Source organism: Bos mutus, chromosome 1, assembly GCF_027580195.1.
Source record: "Bos mutus isolate GX-2022 chromosome 1, NWIPB_WYAK_1.1, whole genome shotgun sequence".
Classification (NCBI taxonomy): Eukaryota; Metazoa; Chordata; class Mammalia; order Artiodactyla; family Bovidae; genus Bos; species Bos mutus.
In genome coordinates this window covers 44406453-44422962 of record NC_091617.1, presented here as the reverse complement: position 1 = coordinate 44422962, position 16510 = coordinate 44406453, and the positions used below count along the sequence as shown (strand labels likewise).

At 39.0% G+C, this 16510-nt stretch overlaps 1 protein-coding gene across 30 annotated transcripts in view; it reads left to right on the top strand.

Moving 5' to 3' along the window:
• ABI3BP (ABI family member 3 binding protein) overlaps positions 1-16510 on the top strand; it is a 301574-nt gene that overhangs the window by 65149 nt on the left and 219915 nt on the right. For all 30 annotated transcript variants that reach the window (XM_070368631.1, XM_070368610.1, XM_070368602.1 and 27 more), the window contains exon 2: positions 15409-15588. In XM_070368631.1, the coding sequence (XP_070224732.1) occupies positions 15409-15588 (180 nt within the window). The remainder of the gene's footprint in view (positions 1-15408; positions 15589-16510) is intronic.

Sequence of the window (16510 nt, the reverse complement as noted above, 5' to 3'; positions counted from 1 at the left end):
ATAGCAGCAAAGATGAGTTAACATTTTAAGTCTCTAAATATTGGTAAGATTTAAAGACATGGAATTGATGTTTTTTCTTAACATTTAAAAGTATTTTACCTTTTGTATATTAGAAATTATAATCCCCAAAAATGATACTTTGAAGAGTTTTTCTCAAAGACCAAAATATACATACAATTCTCATGACAGGAAATTTAACGTTGTGGGTGAGGTCCTTTTTCCTCCACACTGTACTGCATATCTGCTATCTCTTTCAAAAGACATTGAGCCCATTAACTTTCATTTTGATGCACAGAATTTGCAAAGAATAATGAATGGTAAAGGAAATGGCAACCCATTCCAGTGTTCTTGCCTGGGAAAACCGGTGGACAGAGAAGCCTGGCAGGCTACAGTCCAAGGAGTTCCAAGAGTTGGACACAATTTAGAGACTAAACAACAACATAAACAGTGGTTCTGAAACTTGAGTATGCGTCAGAATTACCCAAACAGCTTGTTGAGATACGGGTTACTGCCCTGCTCCCAAGTTTCTGATTCAAGAGATGTTCATTGGAGTCTGAGAATTCGTACTTAGAACAAGTTCCCTGGTGATACTGATGCTCTAATTGAGGGGTCCCTCTTAAAGAACCCTGCCATGGAGCCTATCCTTTTTTCCATCAGATGACCTATTGTTATCACTCATAATTTTAAATAGCAAGAAAATCACCTTCAGGATTTTCATGAAAATCAAGCAGAAAAAGAAAAAAAAAAATAAGGAATGAGTTTTGTTAAGTCCCTTAACCTGTTCCATTTCTTTTTTTTTTTTAGCATGTATTAAAAATAATGATTAAGATTCTACTAGTTGTTTAAAGCGGAGACGGCAATGGCACCCCACTCCAGTACTCTTGCCTGGAAAATCCCCTGGATGGAGGAGCCTAGTGGGCTGCAGTCCATGGGGTCGAGAAGAGTCAGACATGACTGAGCGACTTCACTCTCACTTTTCACTTTCATGCATTGGAGAAGGAAATGGCAACCCACTCCAGTGTTCTTGCCTGAAGAATCCCAGGGACGGGGGAGCCTGGTGGGCTGCCATCTGTGGGGTTGCACAGAGTCGGACACGACTGAAGCGACTTAGCAGCAGCAGCAGCAGCAGTTGTTTAAAGCAGTACAGAAAAAAATATTACAAAATAGGTTTTGAGATTTACTTTCTTACCTGCATTTGGCATATCCTCATGGTATGAAAGATCCATATAGTCAAACTATGGTTTTTCCAGTAGTCATGTACAGGTGTGTGAGCTGGACCATAAAGAATGCTGAGCACTAAAGAATTCATGCTTTCAGATTGTGGTACTGGAGAAGACTCTTGAGAGTCCCTTGGACTTCAAGGAGATGAGACTTGTCAATCCTCAAGGAAATCAGTCCTGAATATACATTGGAAGGACTGATGCTGAACCAAAAGCTCCAACACTCTGGCTACCTGATGTGAAGAGCCCATTCATTGGAAAAGCCCCTGATGCTGGGAAAGATTGAAGGCAAGAGAAGGGGATGATATAGGATGAGACAGTTAGACAGCATCACCAACTCAATGGATATGAGTTTGAGCACACTCTGGGAGATAATGAAGGACAGAGGAGCCTGATGTGCTGCAGTCCACGGGGTCACAGTCAGTCATGACTTAGTAACTGAACAACAACAACATGGCATAAAAACTATTTTTGTAACTAGTTTAACAGCAAAAGGAGCACTTCTGTTATATATTCTCTCGGTCCACCCCTTCCAATGTATCTAGAGCCACTGCACTGTAGATGCGTTGAACAAATTGTTCTAATCACACTGCACTGAAGTAGTTGATGTATTTATGTGCCTAATTTACTAGAATGCACAATTTTTGTGATCAGACAAGTCATGTTTGAATTGGTGTCACTAAAGCCTAGCACCTTGTCAGAAGTGAATGGATAAAATGAAAAGCAGATGAGTGAAAATACTTATTTCCCCAGATTCCCCAAAGCAAATATTGATTTTATTAAGAATTTGTAGTTGTTTGAAATGAACCATGTCACTGCCGCCCTTCCCTTATGGCAAATACATGGCCATTGATTGCTTATAGTTGCTACTCCCATCCACCCCCTGAAAAAAAGAAAATTCAGCATGCTTCAGACTTTAAAGACTAATTTTGGGAGAATTAGACCAAGGGACTGTGTGCAAGGGACAACTGTGTATGTCTCAGGATAAGATTTCTTCTTAAGTATGAGAGGTTCTTGAATTAGATGGTAGTCTATGAAAAGTAATTTTCCTGCTGGGTTGTTGATTGGGTTACAAAGTAGGTAATGAAATTTTTGCTCCTTTGGTAAAACCATTAGCCCTGCCAAGGGGTGCTGAAATGTCAACATCGGCAGGCTCAGTCTGTCTCATTTAGTCATCCAAAGTCACCAGACGGTGAAGTATTGGCCTGAGGAATCAGTGCGCTGGGAATTCTGACCAAGGTGGAAACTGTGGTTGTTTTAGCTGAAATGGAAATCACTTATGCAGACAGCTGGGCAAACAGACACAAAGTGCCCCATTAGGAAGAAAACGTTTTCCCCTTCAGATTTTGGCAAAATGGCATTTCTTTCTGAATTCAGTAGCAAACATCCTCTGTATACTTGATGACCATAATGCCTAATAAAAAGTTAACTAGCTTACACCTGGGGAGAGTTAGCTGTCTGGGAATCCTTTGAGAATGGCTTATCAAGGGAGCTTTCCAGGTGAGCTGGACTTTTTATTGCCTGAACTCTGAGGGCACCTGTTGCCTGTGGGCACATGTCCTCCAGCCAGCAGCCTCACCTCAACACATAGGAGTGAACAGGCTGCTCTGCTAGAGCTGGAGCAGAGATCACGGGATGCTCTGCTGCAAGTTTCTTGCTAACATTGATCCTGTACGTGTAAAGTCAAATCATAAGTTTATCTAAAGCCCCTAAGTCCCTGGTTTTGACAGCTGTCCATGTGGCTTATGGGACTTTAATTACAATTTTTTTCTTGCACTTTTTAAAAAATGCCATTTTCCCTTAGATTTATAAAAATCTTGCTTTATATATACATATAAACCAGGATTTTTTCAGACGTTTTCTTATATATTCTTATATTTTTATATATTTTATTGAAATACAGCTGATGCATAACATTATATAAGTTACAGGTGTACAATATAGTGATTCACAGCTTTCAAAGGTTATACTGCATTTATAGCTATTATACACTACTTGCTATAGTCCCTGTGTTATACAATATGTCCTTGTGGCTTATTTTATATCTAATAGTTTGTACCTCTCAATTCCCTACCCATCTATTGCCCCTCCCTGCTTTCCTCCCCTCACTCGTAACCACTAATTTGTTCCCTGTATCTGCAAGTCTACTGTTCTTTTGTTATATTTACTAGTTTGTTGTACTTTTAAGATTTCACATATAAGTGATATCATCTAGTATTTGTCTTTCTGACTTATTTAACTTAGCATAATGCACTCCAACTCTATCTGTGTTTCTGCAAATAGCATTATTTTGTTCTTTTTTATGTCTGAGTAATATTCCAATGTATATGTGTGCTACATCTTTAACCATCCATCTGTTGATGGACACAGGGTGCTTTCATATGTATTTTTTCTTATATTGTAAAAAACACAAGAAGGAATGCCTTCTGTTCGTCTCTAAAGCTGTGTGCTATTAATTTATTGTGCTTCCCTGGTGGTTCAGAAGTAAAGAATCCACTTGTCAATGCAGGAGACATGGGTTTGATCCCTTGGTTTGGAAGATCTGCTGGAGAAGAAAATGGTGACCTAGTCTGGTATCCTTGCCTGAGAAATCTCAGGGATAGAGGTGCCTGGTGGGCTACAGTCCATGGGGCCACAAAAAGTTAGACACAACTTAGAGACTTTCAACTTAGAGACTAAACAACGTTAGTTCATCATTTCCTAAATGCCCAGAATCTCTTTTCCTCTCGTGTTCTCATTTAGATCCCTGAGGCATCATCTGAATTGTACATATTTGGTGAACTAATTTCATTTGTAAATTAGGATACACAACGTTCAAAGTGTTTGTAGCTGAGTCCCTGTCCTCCTTACAGGTAACCCACTACTCAAAGCCCTTCAGAAGGCAGGGAAGATAAAAACCGAAGGCATGAAGTAAGAAGACTGAGGTGGGTGAGAGCAGCTTGATGCAAACGGGAAGAGATTAGGGAATTTCAACCTGTTATCCTTATCAAATTGCCCATTTTTGTAAATCACAGTTATTTTTGCATGACCTTTGTGAATGTGGCTGCTATGAAAGGGAAAGTGTTAGTCGCTCAGTCATGTCCAACTCTTTGTGACCCCGTGGACTGTAGCCTGCCAGGCTCCTCTGTCTATGGAATTCTCCAGTGAGAATACTGGAGTGGGGAGCCATTTCCTTCTCCAGGGGATCTTCCAGACCCAGGGACTTATAGAGGGCCATAAATGAGAATAGTTCGAATGGTACCATTTAGACTTTCACAAAGCACGACTTAGACAACTGTCAGTGGCATCCCTGTTTCTGGAGAACGTGCTGTAGAGCTCCTCTGTGTTTACTGCACACTCGCCATTTGCAACTTCTCAAAAAGCCTTTATTGGGCCTTGCTAAAAAGTTGGGACAGGAGTAATAGAAAATCTGTGGGATTTTGAGGAAGAATTCCAATCTGGAGATCCAGAGAGCCAGGATACCATGAGATACACAGGGTTAATAGTAGAAAGATAAGAATCTGAAAATTTCAAAGGATTTGTCTAGTATTATTCTGAGTGCTTTAAATTATAATTCTGTATACACACACCACTACCACCACCATCACCACCAAAGCAATTTAATTCCTTCTACCTATCTTGCCTGGCATGCCATCATGCACTGCAGAATAGGCCTGGGTTTTCCTGATCTCCATTGCCACCTTGCACAGACTTTTTTTTTTTTTTTTCTGATGGGAGGTTTTTCAAGTGTCTTGCTATTACAGTACTTGTAGAAGTAGTTTTTAAAGCACCCAATATTATTTGAATAACGAATGTGTGTTCAGTCCCGTCTGACTCTGCAACCCCATGGACTGTAGCCCACCAGGCTCCTCTGTGCATGGAATTTTCCAGGCAAGAATTTTGGAGTGGAGTGCCATTTCCTACTTAAGGGGATCTTCCTGACCCAGGGATCGAACCCAGGTCTCCTGCATTGCCGTCAGATTCTTTACCACTGCACCACCTGGGAAGTTCATTTGATTTATAGCAACTTTAATCTTCATTACAGAGAAGGCAATGGCACCCCACTCCAGTACTCTTGCCTGGAAAATCCCATGGACGGAGCAGCCTGGTGGGCTGCAGTCCATGGGGTCGCTAGGAGTCGGACACGACTGAGCGACTTCACTTTCACTTTTCACTTTCATGCATTGGAGAAGGAAATGGCAACTCACTCCAGTGTTCTTGCCTGGAGAATCCCAGGGACGGGGGAGCCTGGTGGGCTGCCATCTATGGGGTCGCACAGAGTCGGACACGACTGAAGTGACTTAGCAGCAGCAGCAGCAATCTTCATTATCCTTAAAACATTTAACTGAAGTTGCCATGCTTTTTTTGCCAACATTTCTAGTCAGATCACTGGCTTTCAGATGGTTGTAGACTGAACCATCTGAAGGTTATAGACTACAGACTACTTATTTCTATGGAAGATCAGAAACAACTGAAGACAACTAATTGCCTTGGCTACTCCTTTAACCTTGTGGCTATCACAGGAAAATTAATGTAATTCCATATGGTTTTCTTTCTTCTTCTAATATCTTTCCTTGGATCATGGTACCAAGATAGATAAGAGTCATTTGAGCACCATTGTTATGTGATACCTTTTTCACTGCCTAAGAATTAAAGTAAATATTCAATTATTGGGCTTCCCTGGTGACTCAGACAGTAAAAAGTCTACTGCAATGCAGGAGACCTGGGTTTGATCTGTGGGGCAGGAATATCCCCTGGAGAAAAGAATGGCTACCCACTTCAGTATTCTTGCTTGGAGAATTCCATGGACAGAGGAGCCTGGTGGGCCATAGTCCATGGGGTCACAAAGAGTTATGACACCAAGTCCCATGTTAAAATTATGGTTAGTATAAGTTAGCATTGTAGTTCAATTAAACACAAATTATGCCATCAGCTATGACTTGGGGGGAATCTTTTGAATATGTTTTCAGATAGTAACTTGCCCTGTTTAATACATAAACTTGAGATGTGACATCTTGATAGCTCCTTAATTAGCTTCTCTGACCATAAAGACATTGGAATGTTTCACTTGCAAGCTAACTAAGAAGAACATCGAATACATTTGAAACTTATAATTTTCAGTTCTTGGAACATAGTAATGCCTGAAAAGGACTTGCTGATTTTATATATGTACCATTTGTTGAATGCTGAATAATTATATTAAGCATCATTAAAAGTACTTTCATCAGTGCTGTAAATGGCAAGATGCTTGAAGGACCTCCCGTCAGGAGAGTCTGTATAAGGTGGTAACAGAGGTGAGGAAGATTTGGCTCACTCTACAGTGACATAATGGTAGGCCAGAGAGATTCAACCATCCTGAAATGCTGTTCTGTTGCTCAGTCATATCCTATTGTATGGATAAGCTATAACTTGTTTAGCTTATCCATACAACTTATCCAACTTGTTTAGCTTGTCAAAATGTGATGGACATTTGGGTTGTTTCCATTTTGGTGTTGCTTTGAATATCTGCACACAAGTCTTTGCATAAACTTATATTTTCATTCCTCCTGGTAAATACCTAGGAATGAAATTGATGGGTTATTTGGTAACCAACCAAGAGCTTTCACAAGCAGTGAAACTTTATGAAATATTTGATGTTCACACTCAGAATGTTGCTCAGACAGTTCCAGTTGCTCCACACTCTGCATAACGCTTGTTACGTGCAGTCTTCATGTTTGCCACTTTTACGTATATGGTGTCTCATGGTGGTTTGAACTTGCATTTTCCTGAAGATTAAGGGTGTTGACCAGGAGTTGGTAAACTATGACCAAGGGGTCAAATCCAGCCAACTGCCTATTTTTTTACAAATACAATTTAATGGGAACACAAGTATGTCTATTTGTTTCCATAACATCTATAGGTGCTCTAGTAGTACAACGATAGAGTTGAATAGCTGCAGTAGAGAATAGCTAGCCTGCAAAGCCTCAAATGTTTACTATTTGACCCCTTTCTGGAAACATCAGACAACCCTGATGTTGTTACCTTTTCATGTGCTTGTCGTTTATCATATATCTCCTTTAGTGAGGAATGTATTCAAACCTTCTGCCATTTATTCTTAAACACTCTGTTTTCTTATTGAGTAGAAAGAATTCTTCTAAATATTCTGGATACAAGTCCTTTATTAGGTAAATGTATTGCAAATATTTTCTGCCAATCTGCAATTAGCTTTTTCTTTTTCTTGTTAGTCCTTTTAAAGTTCAAAACTAAAATTTGGCCAAGTCAATTTTATCAGTTTTTTAATCTATATGTCATATCTGAACCGATGAGAATTGACTTAATGATTTTGATGTCTTAGAAAATTTGACTTTGTACAACAAAGTAAGTGACTGAGAAAGTATACGGGTTGGCAGTGTCAATAGAATGCGTGCAAAGAAAGAACATGCTGTAAGAAATATGGTTTATTATTTTAATCCTGAAACAACTTAGTCATTATTTTACTAACATCATTACTATAGCTATTCTTTTACTTAATATCTTGTGGAAATAAATTCTAATCTGATTATTCCCAAACTTGTTATTTAGTACTTTACAACATCGAGAGCTGGTGGCTGTGGCATTTATTGCTGCTACACTAATAGAAACTTCTTAGATGAGAAGATAACTTTTGTATTTCGAAGTTTTTCTCTTGAAATGATTTTATCAACTTGACCAACTTCATATAAACAATATATACCACATTCTAAAATTTTTTTGAAAGTGTTAAGATAATGTGAAGAGAGAGTAGACATGAAAGAATTCCTCCTACTGAATAGGTTGTGATGGTAACTCCTTTCTCACAGATCAGTGACTAGTTGTCCATGGCACTTTAGCTGGCTTACCTAAGCATGTTATGTTTGGGCTATGTTTCTTTACAGAGTTTTATTGAAACTGGCCACAGTTTAGTTCAGTCGGTCAGTCGTATCCGACTCTTTGAAACCTCTTTGAAGGAGGTTTGTACAGCAGCATGCCAGATTTCCCTGTCCATCACCAACTCCTGGAACCTACTCAAACTCATGTCCATAACATCAGTGATGCCATCCAACCATCTCATCCTCAGTCATCCCCTTCTCCTCCCGCCATCAATCTTTCCCAGCATCAGGGTCTTTTCCAGTGAGTTGGTTCTTCACATCAGGTGGCCAAAGTATTAGAGTTTCAGCTTCAGCATCAGTCCTTCCAATGAGTATTCAGGACTGATTTCCTTCAGGATTGACTTGTTGGATCTCCTTGGAGCTTCTTTCCTGTGCTCCTTATTGTCTGTGTATCCACCACAGTTCAAAAGCATCAGTGCTTCAGTGCTCAGCTTTCTTTCTTTATAGTCCAATTCTCACATCTGTACATGACTACTGAAAAAACCATAGCTTTGACTATATGGACCTTTGCTGGTAAAGTAATGACTCTGTTTTTTAATATGCTGTCTAGTTTGGTCATAGCTTTTCTTCCAAAGAGCAAGCATCTTTTAATTTCATGGCTGCAGTCACCATCTGCAGTGATTTTGGAGCCCAAGAAAATAAAGTCGGGCTATTTCTATTGTTTCCCCATCTTCTTGCCATGAAGTGATGGGACCAGATCCCATGATCTTAGTTTTCTGAATGTTGAGTTTTAAGCCAACTTTTCACTCTCCTCTTTCACTTTCATCAAGAGGCTCTTTAGTTCTTTGCTTTCTCTCATAAGGGTGGTGTTATCTGCATATCTGAGGTTATTGATATTTCTCCCAGCAATCTTGATTTCAGCTTGTGCTTCATCCAGCCTGGCATTTTGCATGATGTACTCTGCATATAAGTTAAATAAACAGGGTGACTATATACAGCCTTGATCTACTTCTTGCCCAATTAGGAACCAGTCTATTGTTCCATGTCCAGTTCTAACTGTTGCTTCTTGACCAGCATACACATTTCTCAGGAGGCAGGTCAGGTGGTCTGGTATTCTCATCTCTTTCAGAATTTTCCACAGTTTGTTGTGATCCACAGTCAAGGCTTTGGCATAGTCAATAAAGCAAAATAGATGTTTTTCTGAAACTCTCTTGCTTTTTCAATGATCCAACAAATGTTAGCAATTTAATCTCTGGTTCCTCTGCCTTTTCTAAATCCAGCCTTGAACATCTGGAAGTTCACAGTTCACATACTGTTGAAGCCTGGCTTGGAGAATTTTGAGCATTATTTTGCTAGTGTGTGAGATGAGTGCAACTGTGTGATAGTTTGAACATTCTTTGGCATTGCCTTTCTTTGGGATTGGAATGAAAACTGATCTTTTCCAGTCCTGTGGCCACTGCTGAGTTTTCCAGATTTGCTGGTACACTGAGTGCAGCACTTTCATAACATCGTCTTTTAGGATTTAAAATAGCTCAACTGAAATCCCATCACCTCCCGTAGCTTTGTTCGTAGTGATGCTTCCTAAGGCCCACTTGTCTTTGCATTCCAGGATGTCTGGCTCTAGGTGAGTAGTCACACCATCATGGTTATCTGGGTCATAAAGGTCTTTTTTGAATAGTTCTTCTGTGTATTCTTGCCACCTCTTCTTACTATCTGCTTCTGTTAGGTCCATACCATTTCTGTCCTTTATTGTGCCCATCTTTGCATGAAATCTTCCCTTCGTATCTCTAATTTTCTTAAAGAAATCTCTAGTCTTTCCCATTCTACTGTTTTCCTCTATTTCTTTGCATTGATCACTGAGGAAGGCTTTCTTATCTCTCCTTGCCAATCTTTGGAACTCTGCATTCAAATGGATATATTTTTATTTTTCTCCTTTGCCTTTAGCTTCTCTTCTTTTCTCAGCTATTTATTAGGTCTCCTCAGACAACCATTTTGCCTTTTTGCATTTCTTTTTATTGGGGATGGTCTTGATCACTGCCATAGGTACAATGTCAGGAACCTTAGTCCATAGTTCTTCAGGCACTCTGTCCATCAGATCTCATCCTTTGAATCTATTTCTCACTTCCACTGTATGATTATAAGGGATTTGATTTAGGTCATACCTGAATGGTCTAGCAGTTTTCCCTACTTTGTTTAATTTAAGTCTGAATTTTGCAATAAGGAGTTCATGATCCTCAGATCATGATTTTTCATGGTCAGCTCCTGGTCTTTCTTTTGCTGACTGTACAGAGCTTCTCCATCTTTGGCTACAAAGAACATAATCAATCTGGTTTTGGTATTGACCATCTGATGCTGTCCATGTGCATAAACTGGCCACAGCCACTCAGAATTCTGGGGTCAACATTAAATGCTTGCTTAGCACTTGTGCTTACGGCAAGAGCAGCCTGTCTCCTCTGGTTGATCCAGAGGGTTCTATGAACTTGTAGCGCTCTATCTTTTGTCTGATTTTCTCATTTCACTACCTTCCTTCCTGTTTTTAATGCCACAGGGCATGTATATCTTTTAAAAACTAAAAGAGGATTAATTCTGTTTTGAAAGGCATTCTTTTTCTTTTAGAATTTCACAACCCCATTTGGAATACATAGAGATACCCTAGGGTGTTGTGGAGGATTAGAAACAGCTGTCATAGATCCAAAGTTCTACTTTGCCAACATGCAATCTTTTTCTCTTCCAGCCATTCTAGTATTGCTTTCCTGAAACGCTCACATTCTTCATTTTATCTCACTCTTAATTAGTATATGTTTTGTTTCTCATTTAAGATGCAATAAAATGTTCTTACAGTACTCATTTCTCTGTATTCCTGGGCAATATATATGCCATTTATGAATGCGAAGAGTTGATTCATTCGAAAAGACTCTGATGCTGGGAGGGATTGGGGGCAGGAGGAGAAGGGGATGACAGAGGATGAGATGGCTGGATGGCATCACTGACTCGATGGACGTGAGTCTGGGTGAACTCTGGGGGTTGGTGATGGACAGGGAGGCCTGGCGTGCTGCGATTCATGGGGTTGCAAAGAGTCGGACACGACTGAGCGACTGAACTGAACTGAACTGAACTATGACTGTTTTCTTAGTTGAGCTTGTATCATGTTGTACTTTTTATTATTATTATCTCTATTTATATCATTCACCTGAGCTCTTCATGCTAACTTTTGAAAGATAAAAGTTATTACATGCCTAGTGTTCCAGACCTTTAAGCCAGAGTTATGCAGAGTGAAGATAAATTTATCAAAGGTTAAAAATTATTATAGGATGCACTGAGAATTACCTAAAATACCAGGGAAATTTTTTAAGCATGTAAACTCAAATATTAGTCCAAACATTCATTTGAAGGGACACTTGAGAAAATTATTCAGATGAAAAGGACAAAATATTGCTTAACCATTTTGTTGAGCTCTAAAAGGGTCAATGGGGTCATAACTGAGTGAGAAAATGGGGTGTTTGGAGAATCCATGCTGGGTGACAATGTGAGCATAGCTGTAGGGCCAAGGTCTTGTATGCATTGAAGAATATGAGAAGATTCATACTAGGCAAAGAGAAATGAGAGATTTTGAGAAGGAACAGATAATAATGACCTACTCAATTCTACTCAATACACTATCATGACCTATATGGAAAAAAGAATCTAAAAAGAGTGTACATATCTCTATGTATAACTGATTCATTTTGCTGTATACTTGAAACTAACACAACATTGTAAATCAACTATACTTCAATAAAAAAAAATTTTTTTAAGACTGTATTCATACATAGCAAGATAATGAAGGAATTTGAGTTCCTAGTTCCCATAAGGAACTGGGAAGAGAGTCTCAAAATATGAAGTTTGTGGTGCTGTTTTCAGAATAGATTTGTTTGTGTGCTTTTTTCTTTCTCAGGAGCTTTAAAAGTTTAGCTCTAGAGTGTAGTATGAGTTGGAATTTTGGAGAAAGTAAGTTAGATAAATGCCAATTAACTTTAAAAGTTACATGGTGTTGATGTATTTATTGACATGAATTATTAGCAAAAGGGAGAAAGACTGGAGTTATGAAAATGCTGGGCAGAGGAAGCAATAACATTTCCACTTTTGTTAGTAATTCTGTTTACAGCCTTCCTTTTTTCTCATTTGGGGCAGCCATCCTTCCCACTTCCCAAGGGGAGGAATAACATGGTACATCTGTGAGCAAAGGTCTAATGTGATGATGTTGTGACTCTTGGCTCTTAGCCTAACAAGAGTGCAGCCAAAGTACATAAAGACTCCTAATCTCTTCTTCCAACAAGGTGTTGGAAACAGGCCAGCTGGTTTTTTGATTTATCATGAGACATGATAACCTTACAAGGTAGCAGAGTATGTGCTTGATTTAGATTTGTTCCATTCCACTGAGCAAGATGGACAACTGTAGAGTTCATCTAGGCATATAATTAAGACGGGGAAAATTGGCTTGGCCAAAATCTGTGTTATACATGTGAGATTATCTATCTATCTATATCACCTTGTCAAAATCTTGTGAAGTTAGGAGAAAACATTAGCAGTTAGCATCAATTTGAACATTACAGTATGGGGATTAGCTACTTTGTACGCAACTGAGTCATGATAAAATTCTTAGCAAAAATGAGAGCATGGAAGCATACATTATTATATTGGGAATATATAATATTCCATTGGGAATTTGCTGTATGACTCAGGGAACTCAAATTGGGGCTCTCTAACAACCTAGAGGGGTGGGATTGGGAGGGAGGTGGGAGGGAGATTCAAGAGGGAGGGGACATAGGTATACCTGTGGTTGATTCATGTTGATATTTGGCAGAAACCAACACAATACTGTAAAGCAGTTTTCCTTCAATTAAAAATAAATTAAAAAAACAACACACACACAACTGAGAGCAGAAAATCCAGCCTAGTGAGAACCTAAGATGTGGTTTTGACCCTGCACTTAACCAGCTGAGTGACGGAGGTGTGGCCACCCTGTCACTTGTGTGGTAAGAGAACTGGATGAGGTGAGCTGGGGATGGTCTTCCTCAGACTTTTGGATAAACCACTCAGTATTTCTGGGTTTCAATTTTGCTGCAAATGTAGGAATAGCAATCAGAGAACCAAGAAACTGTAGAAATTTCATCAAATTTTGGTGAAGTACAAAGTACTAGACACATGCCTGGATATAGTAGTACCAGCTACTGAAGTAAGAGTGGTTCCCACCACCTGGTCGGTCTCCAAGAGGGGGCTGTTTTTATTTCTTCACAGGCCTGAAGGAAGGCTTCTGTGTGGCTATATTGAGGTGGCTCAGGATGATTTTTGAGTGGAGTAATGTAAATTTAGTGTGATAGATTCAGGAAATCCATGGTATTTAGAGTGCTGACTGCTATACATACAAGTCTTTGATTAATGAGAAATGGACTGTGAATTATTAGGTAAGTAAATACAGTCTTCCCAATAGGTAAAGTATTTTAAAAATGTAAAATCCCAGTGAAATAATGAAAGAAAATAATTGAGGTCCACAATCTCTCATCTAAAATTCTCAGTCAGACATACTTTGGAATTCAGAAAAATCTTTGGATTTTGGTATTGTACTAGGATGCCTAGACCATGTATTAAGTAACCTCTTCAGTGGGGTCTTGATCAGCACCCTTTAATTAAGCACGTTTAATTATAGGATTAAAATTTCTACAATTAGAACCTAGAAAAATAGTGCAGATGAACTTATTTGCAAAGCAGAAGCAGAGACACAGATGTGGAAAACAAACATATAGTTGCCAAGAGGGAAAGGGAGGGTGGGATGAATTGGGAGACTGGAATTGACCTATACACACTACTATATATAAAATAGATAACTAATGAGAACCTACTGTGTAGCACAAGGAACTCTACTGCATGCTCTGAGGGGACCTAAGTGGGGAGGGAATCTAAAAAGTGTGGGTATGTCTGTGTATAACTGATTCACATTGTGGTACAGCAGAAATTAATGTACAGTTGTAAAACAACAATGTTTGTTTTATATCACACTGACTGTACAGTGAGATTAAAGAAGGACTATGTGGCTTCATAACAGTTCAGGTTGAGTTTTGTTGCCAAATTTATTTGACGTGAACTTACAAAAACCTAACAATGCCTTTCTTAGGATTTCTAAACTGTGACTAAAGGGTTTTGGATGGACCTGATTAAGTAACCAATTATTGACCAATTACTGTGTATCAGCTTTAAGATAGTGCCATTTGCACTAACCTTTGTCAGCAATCTGTCAAAGTAGACATCATTATCCATTATCCATAATTTATAAATCAGGAAACAAGACAAGCACAGGTTAGTGATCAGCCAGAGGCACCATGGACAGTATGTGGCAGAAGTGGTTTGAACCCAGCTTCTTCTGGCCCCAAAGACAAGACACAGTGCTGTTTCCTTACTGTTTGGTCAAGACGTTTGTTTAGTATGACTGTCTGTCCCTGTTGCTTAGTAGTTCAAAAATAATAATATTACTGCCTTGAAAACATGGGATTTCCCTCCTTACTCTGCTGTCTCTCTAGGGAAGTTCATCCAGTGATCATTTATAAACTAATGACACTCAGAAGGATCTGGGCCCGCTTTCTGAGCATCACTTTTAGTCACCTTACTGTTGGACATTTCCATGGAGTTGTCTCACTGACCCAGCAATCTCCAAACAGAACTAATCATCTTTTCTCTCTACCCTGCTCCTTTTAGAAAATCTACTCCACCGTCTCAGTTACTCCTAAACCAAAACTTATGCACCTCCCTCCCTTTCCAACTCTATTAACCTCCCTCCCTTTCCAACTCTATTAATCACTAAGTCCTATGGGGTTACGGCTAGAGACCAGCACTGAGGGGCTGGGGGTTTCAAAGTGTGGTAATTTAATTTACCAGTAAGAAATTTCAGATCCTTTTTACCAGACAGTACTTGGTATTCTGGTGGTGGTGGTTTAGTCAGTCATGTACGACTATTGTGACCCCATGGACTGTTGCCCGCCAGGTTCCTCTGTCCATAGGATTCTCCAGGCAAGAAAACTGGAGGGGGTTGCCATTTCCTCCTCCAGGGGATCTTCCCAACCCAGGGATCGAACCCTGGTCTCCAGCATTGCAGGCAGATTCTTTACCGACTGAGCCACCAGGGAAGCCCGCTTTGTATTCTAGACTGCTTTATATGTTATTGTCTGTTTATTTTGGTCTCAAAATTACCTGTGTTTTAGCTATTTAGGTGGATGTGCTGTTATCCTTAGTCGCTAGATATCATGCTTTCCAGTAACAAGGCCTCTCACCACTAACCTTTGCTCCAAATTTGTCTTGGGATGCTAAAGAGGTAAAGTAACAGCCACCGATATTTTCATTCCCATCTCTAGGTAAAAGGCCAAACCTGAAGGTCCACATCAATACCACAAGTGACTCCATCTTCTTGAAGTTCCTGCGTCCAAGTCCTAATGTAAAACTGGAAGGTTTTCTCCTGGGATATGGCAGTAACTTATCACCAAACCAGTACTTCCCTCTTCCTGCCGAAGGGAAATACACTGAGGCCATAGTCGGTAAGATGTTTGGGTTTCAGGCATAGGAAGAAGAGGTAACAGGTAACGTGTGTTACATGGTACATAAATCCTGAAGCATCATTTTTTTTTTTCTATATCCTCAGCTGAACCAAATGACATAAATACAAAACATCAAAATTCTTGTAACCCGTAGCACAATTCTTTACATCAAAAAGTATGTAATACTGCAGAAATAATCATTGCCATTATACAATTCCTGACCATATAACTAAGCTTGGATAGGGAAAAAATAGTTAAAATAACTGGGCTTAAATCTCTGTAACATAGCTTGTTTATGTGGATTAATTTTCCTTCCTGCTGTGTCTTTACTTTCTTCTGGTAGAAAATATCAACTTCAGCTTTCTGGGTGTCTCTGCATGACAAACTACCTTTAAAAAGAAAAGACAAAGCATTAATATTACATTAAACTTTAGAGTATTTCAGACAAAAGGTTAAAGCGTATATTTGTGTTTTAAAATTTTAAATCTTTAAAAATATTTTAATCACATTAAATGTAATTTGAGGATGTGAGCATGTCAAGCCTTCTCCAGATTTGCAAATAAAACATTTTAAAGGATAATTAAAAAAAAAAAAAAAAGAAATCCTCAGCTTAGAATGCTGTCAAAGTCTTCCTGAACAGACTAAGATTAGGTTTGTATTTTGCTCTACTGCTACAATTATTTCTAAATAGCTTTTCCATAAACTTTGAAGTTTAATCCTGTAACATGAACTACTATATACCAGATCTAATATTTGTGCATATATGCAGCAAAGTTAAAGATGAATCACTTTTGCCCTACAGCTCTTTCTCACAGAGAGGTTCTCATAGATAAGTCTCTCTTGTACTTTAAAATTAGGCAAGAGAGTAACATTATTAGTTATAAATGCCTATGCTAAATTTTACATAAGATGGGCACATTAA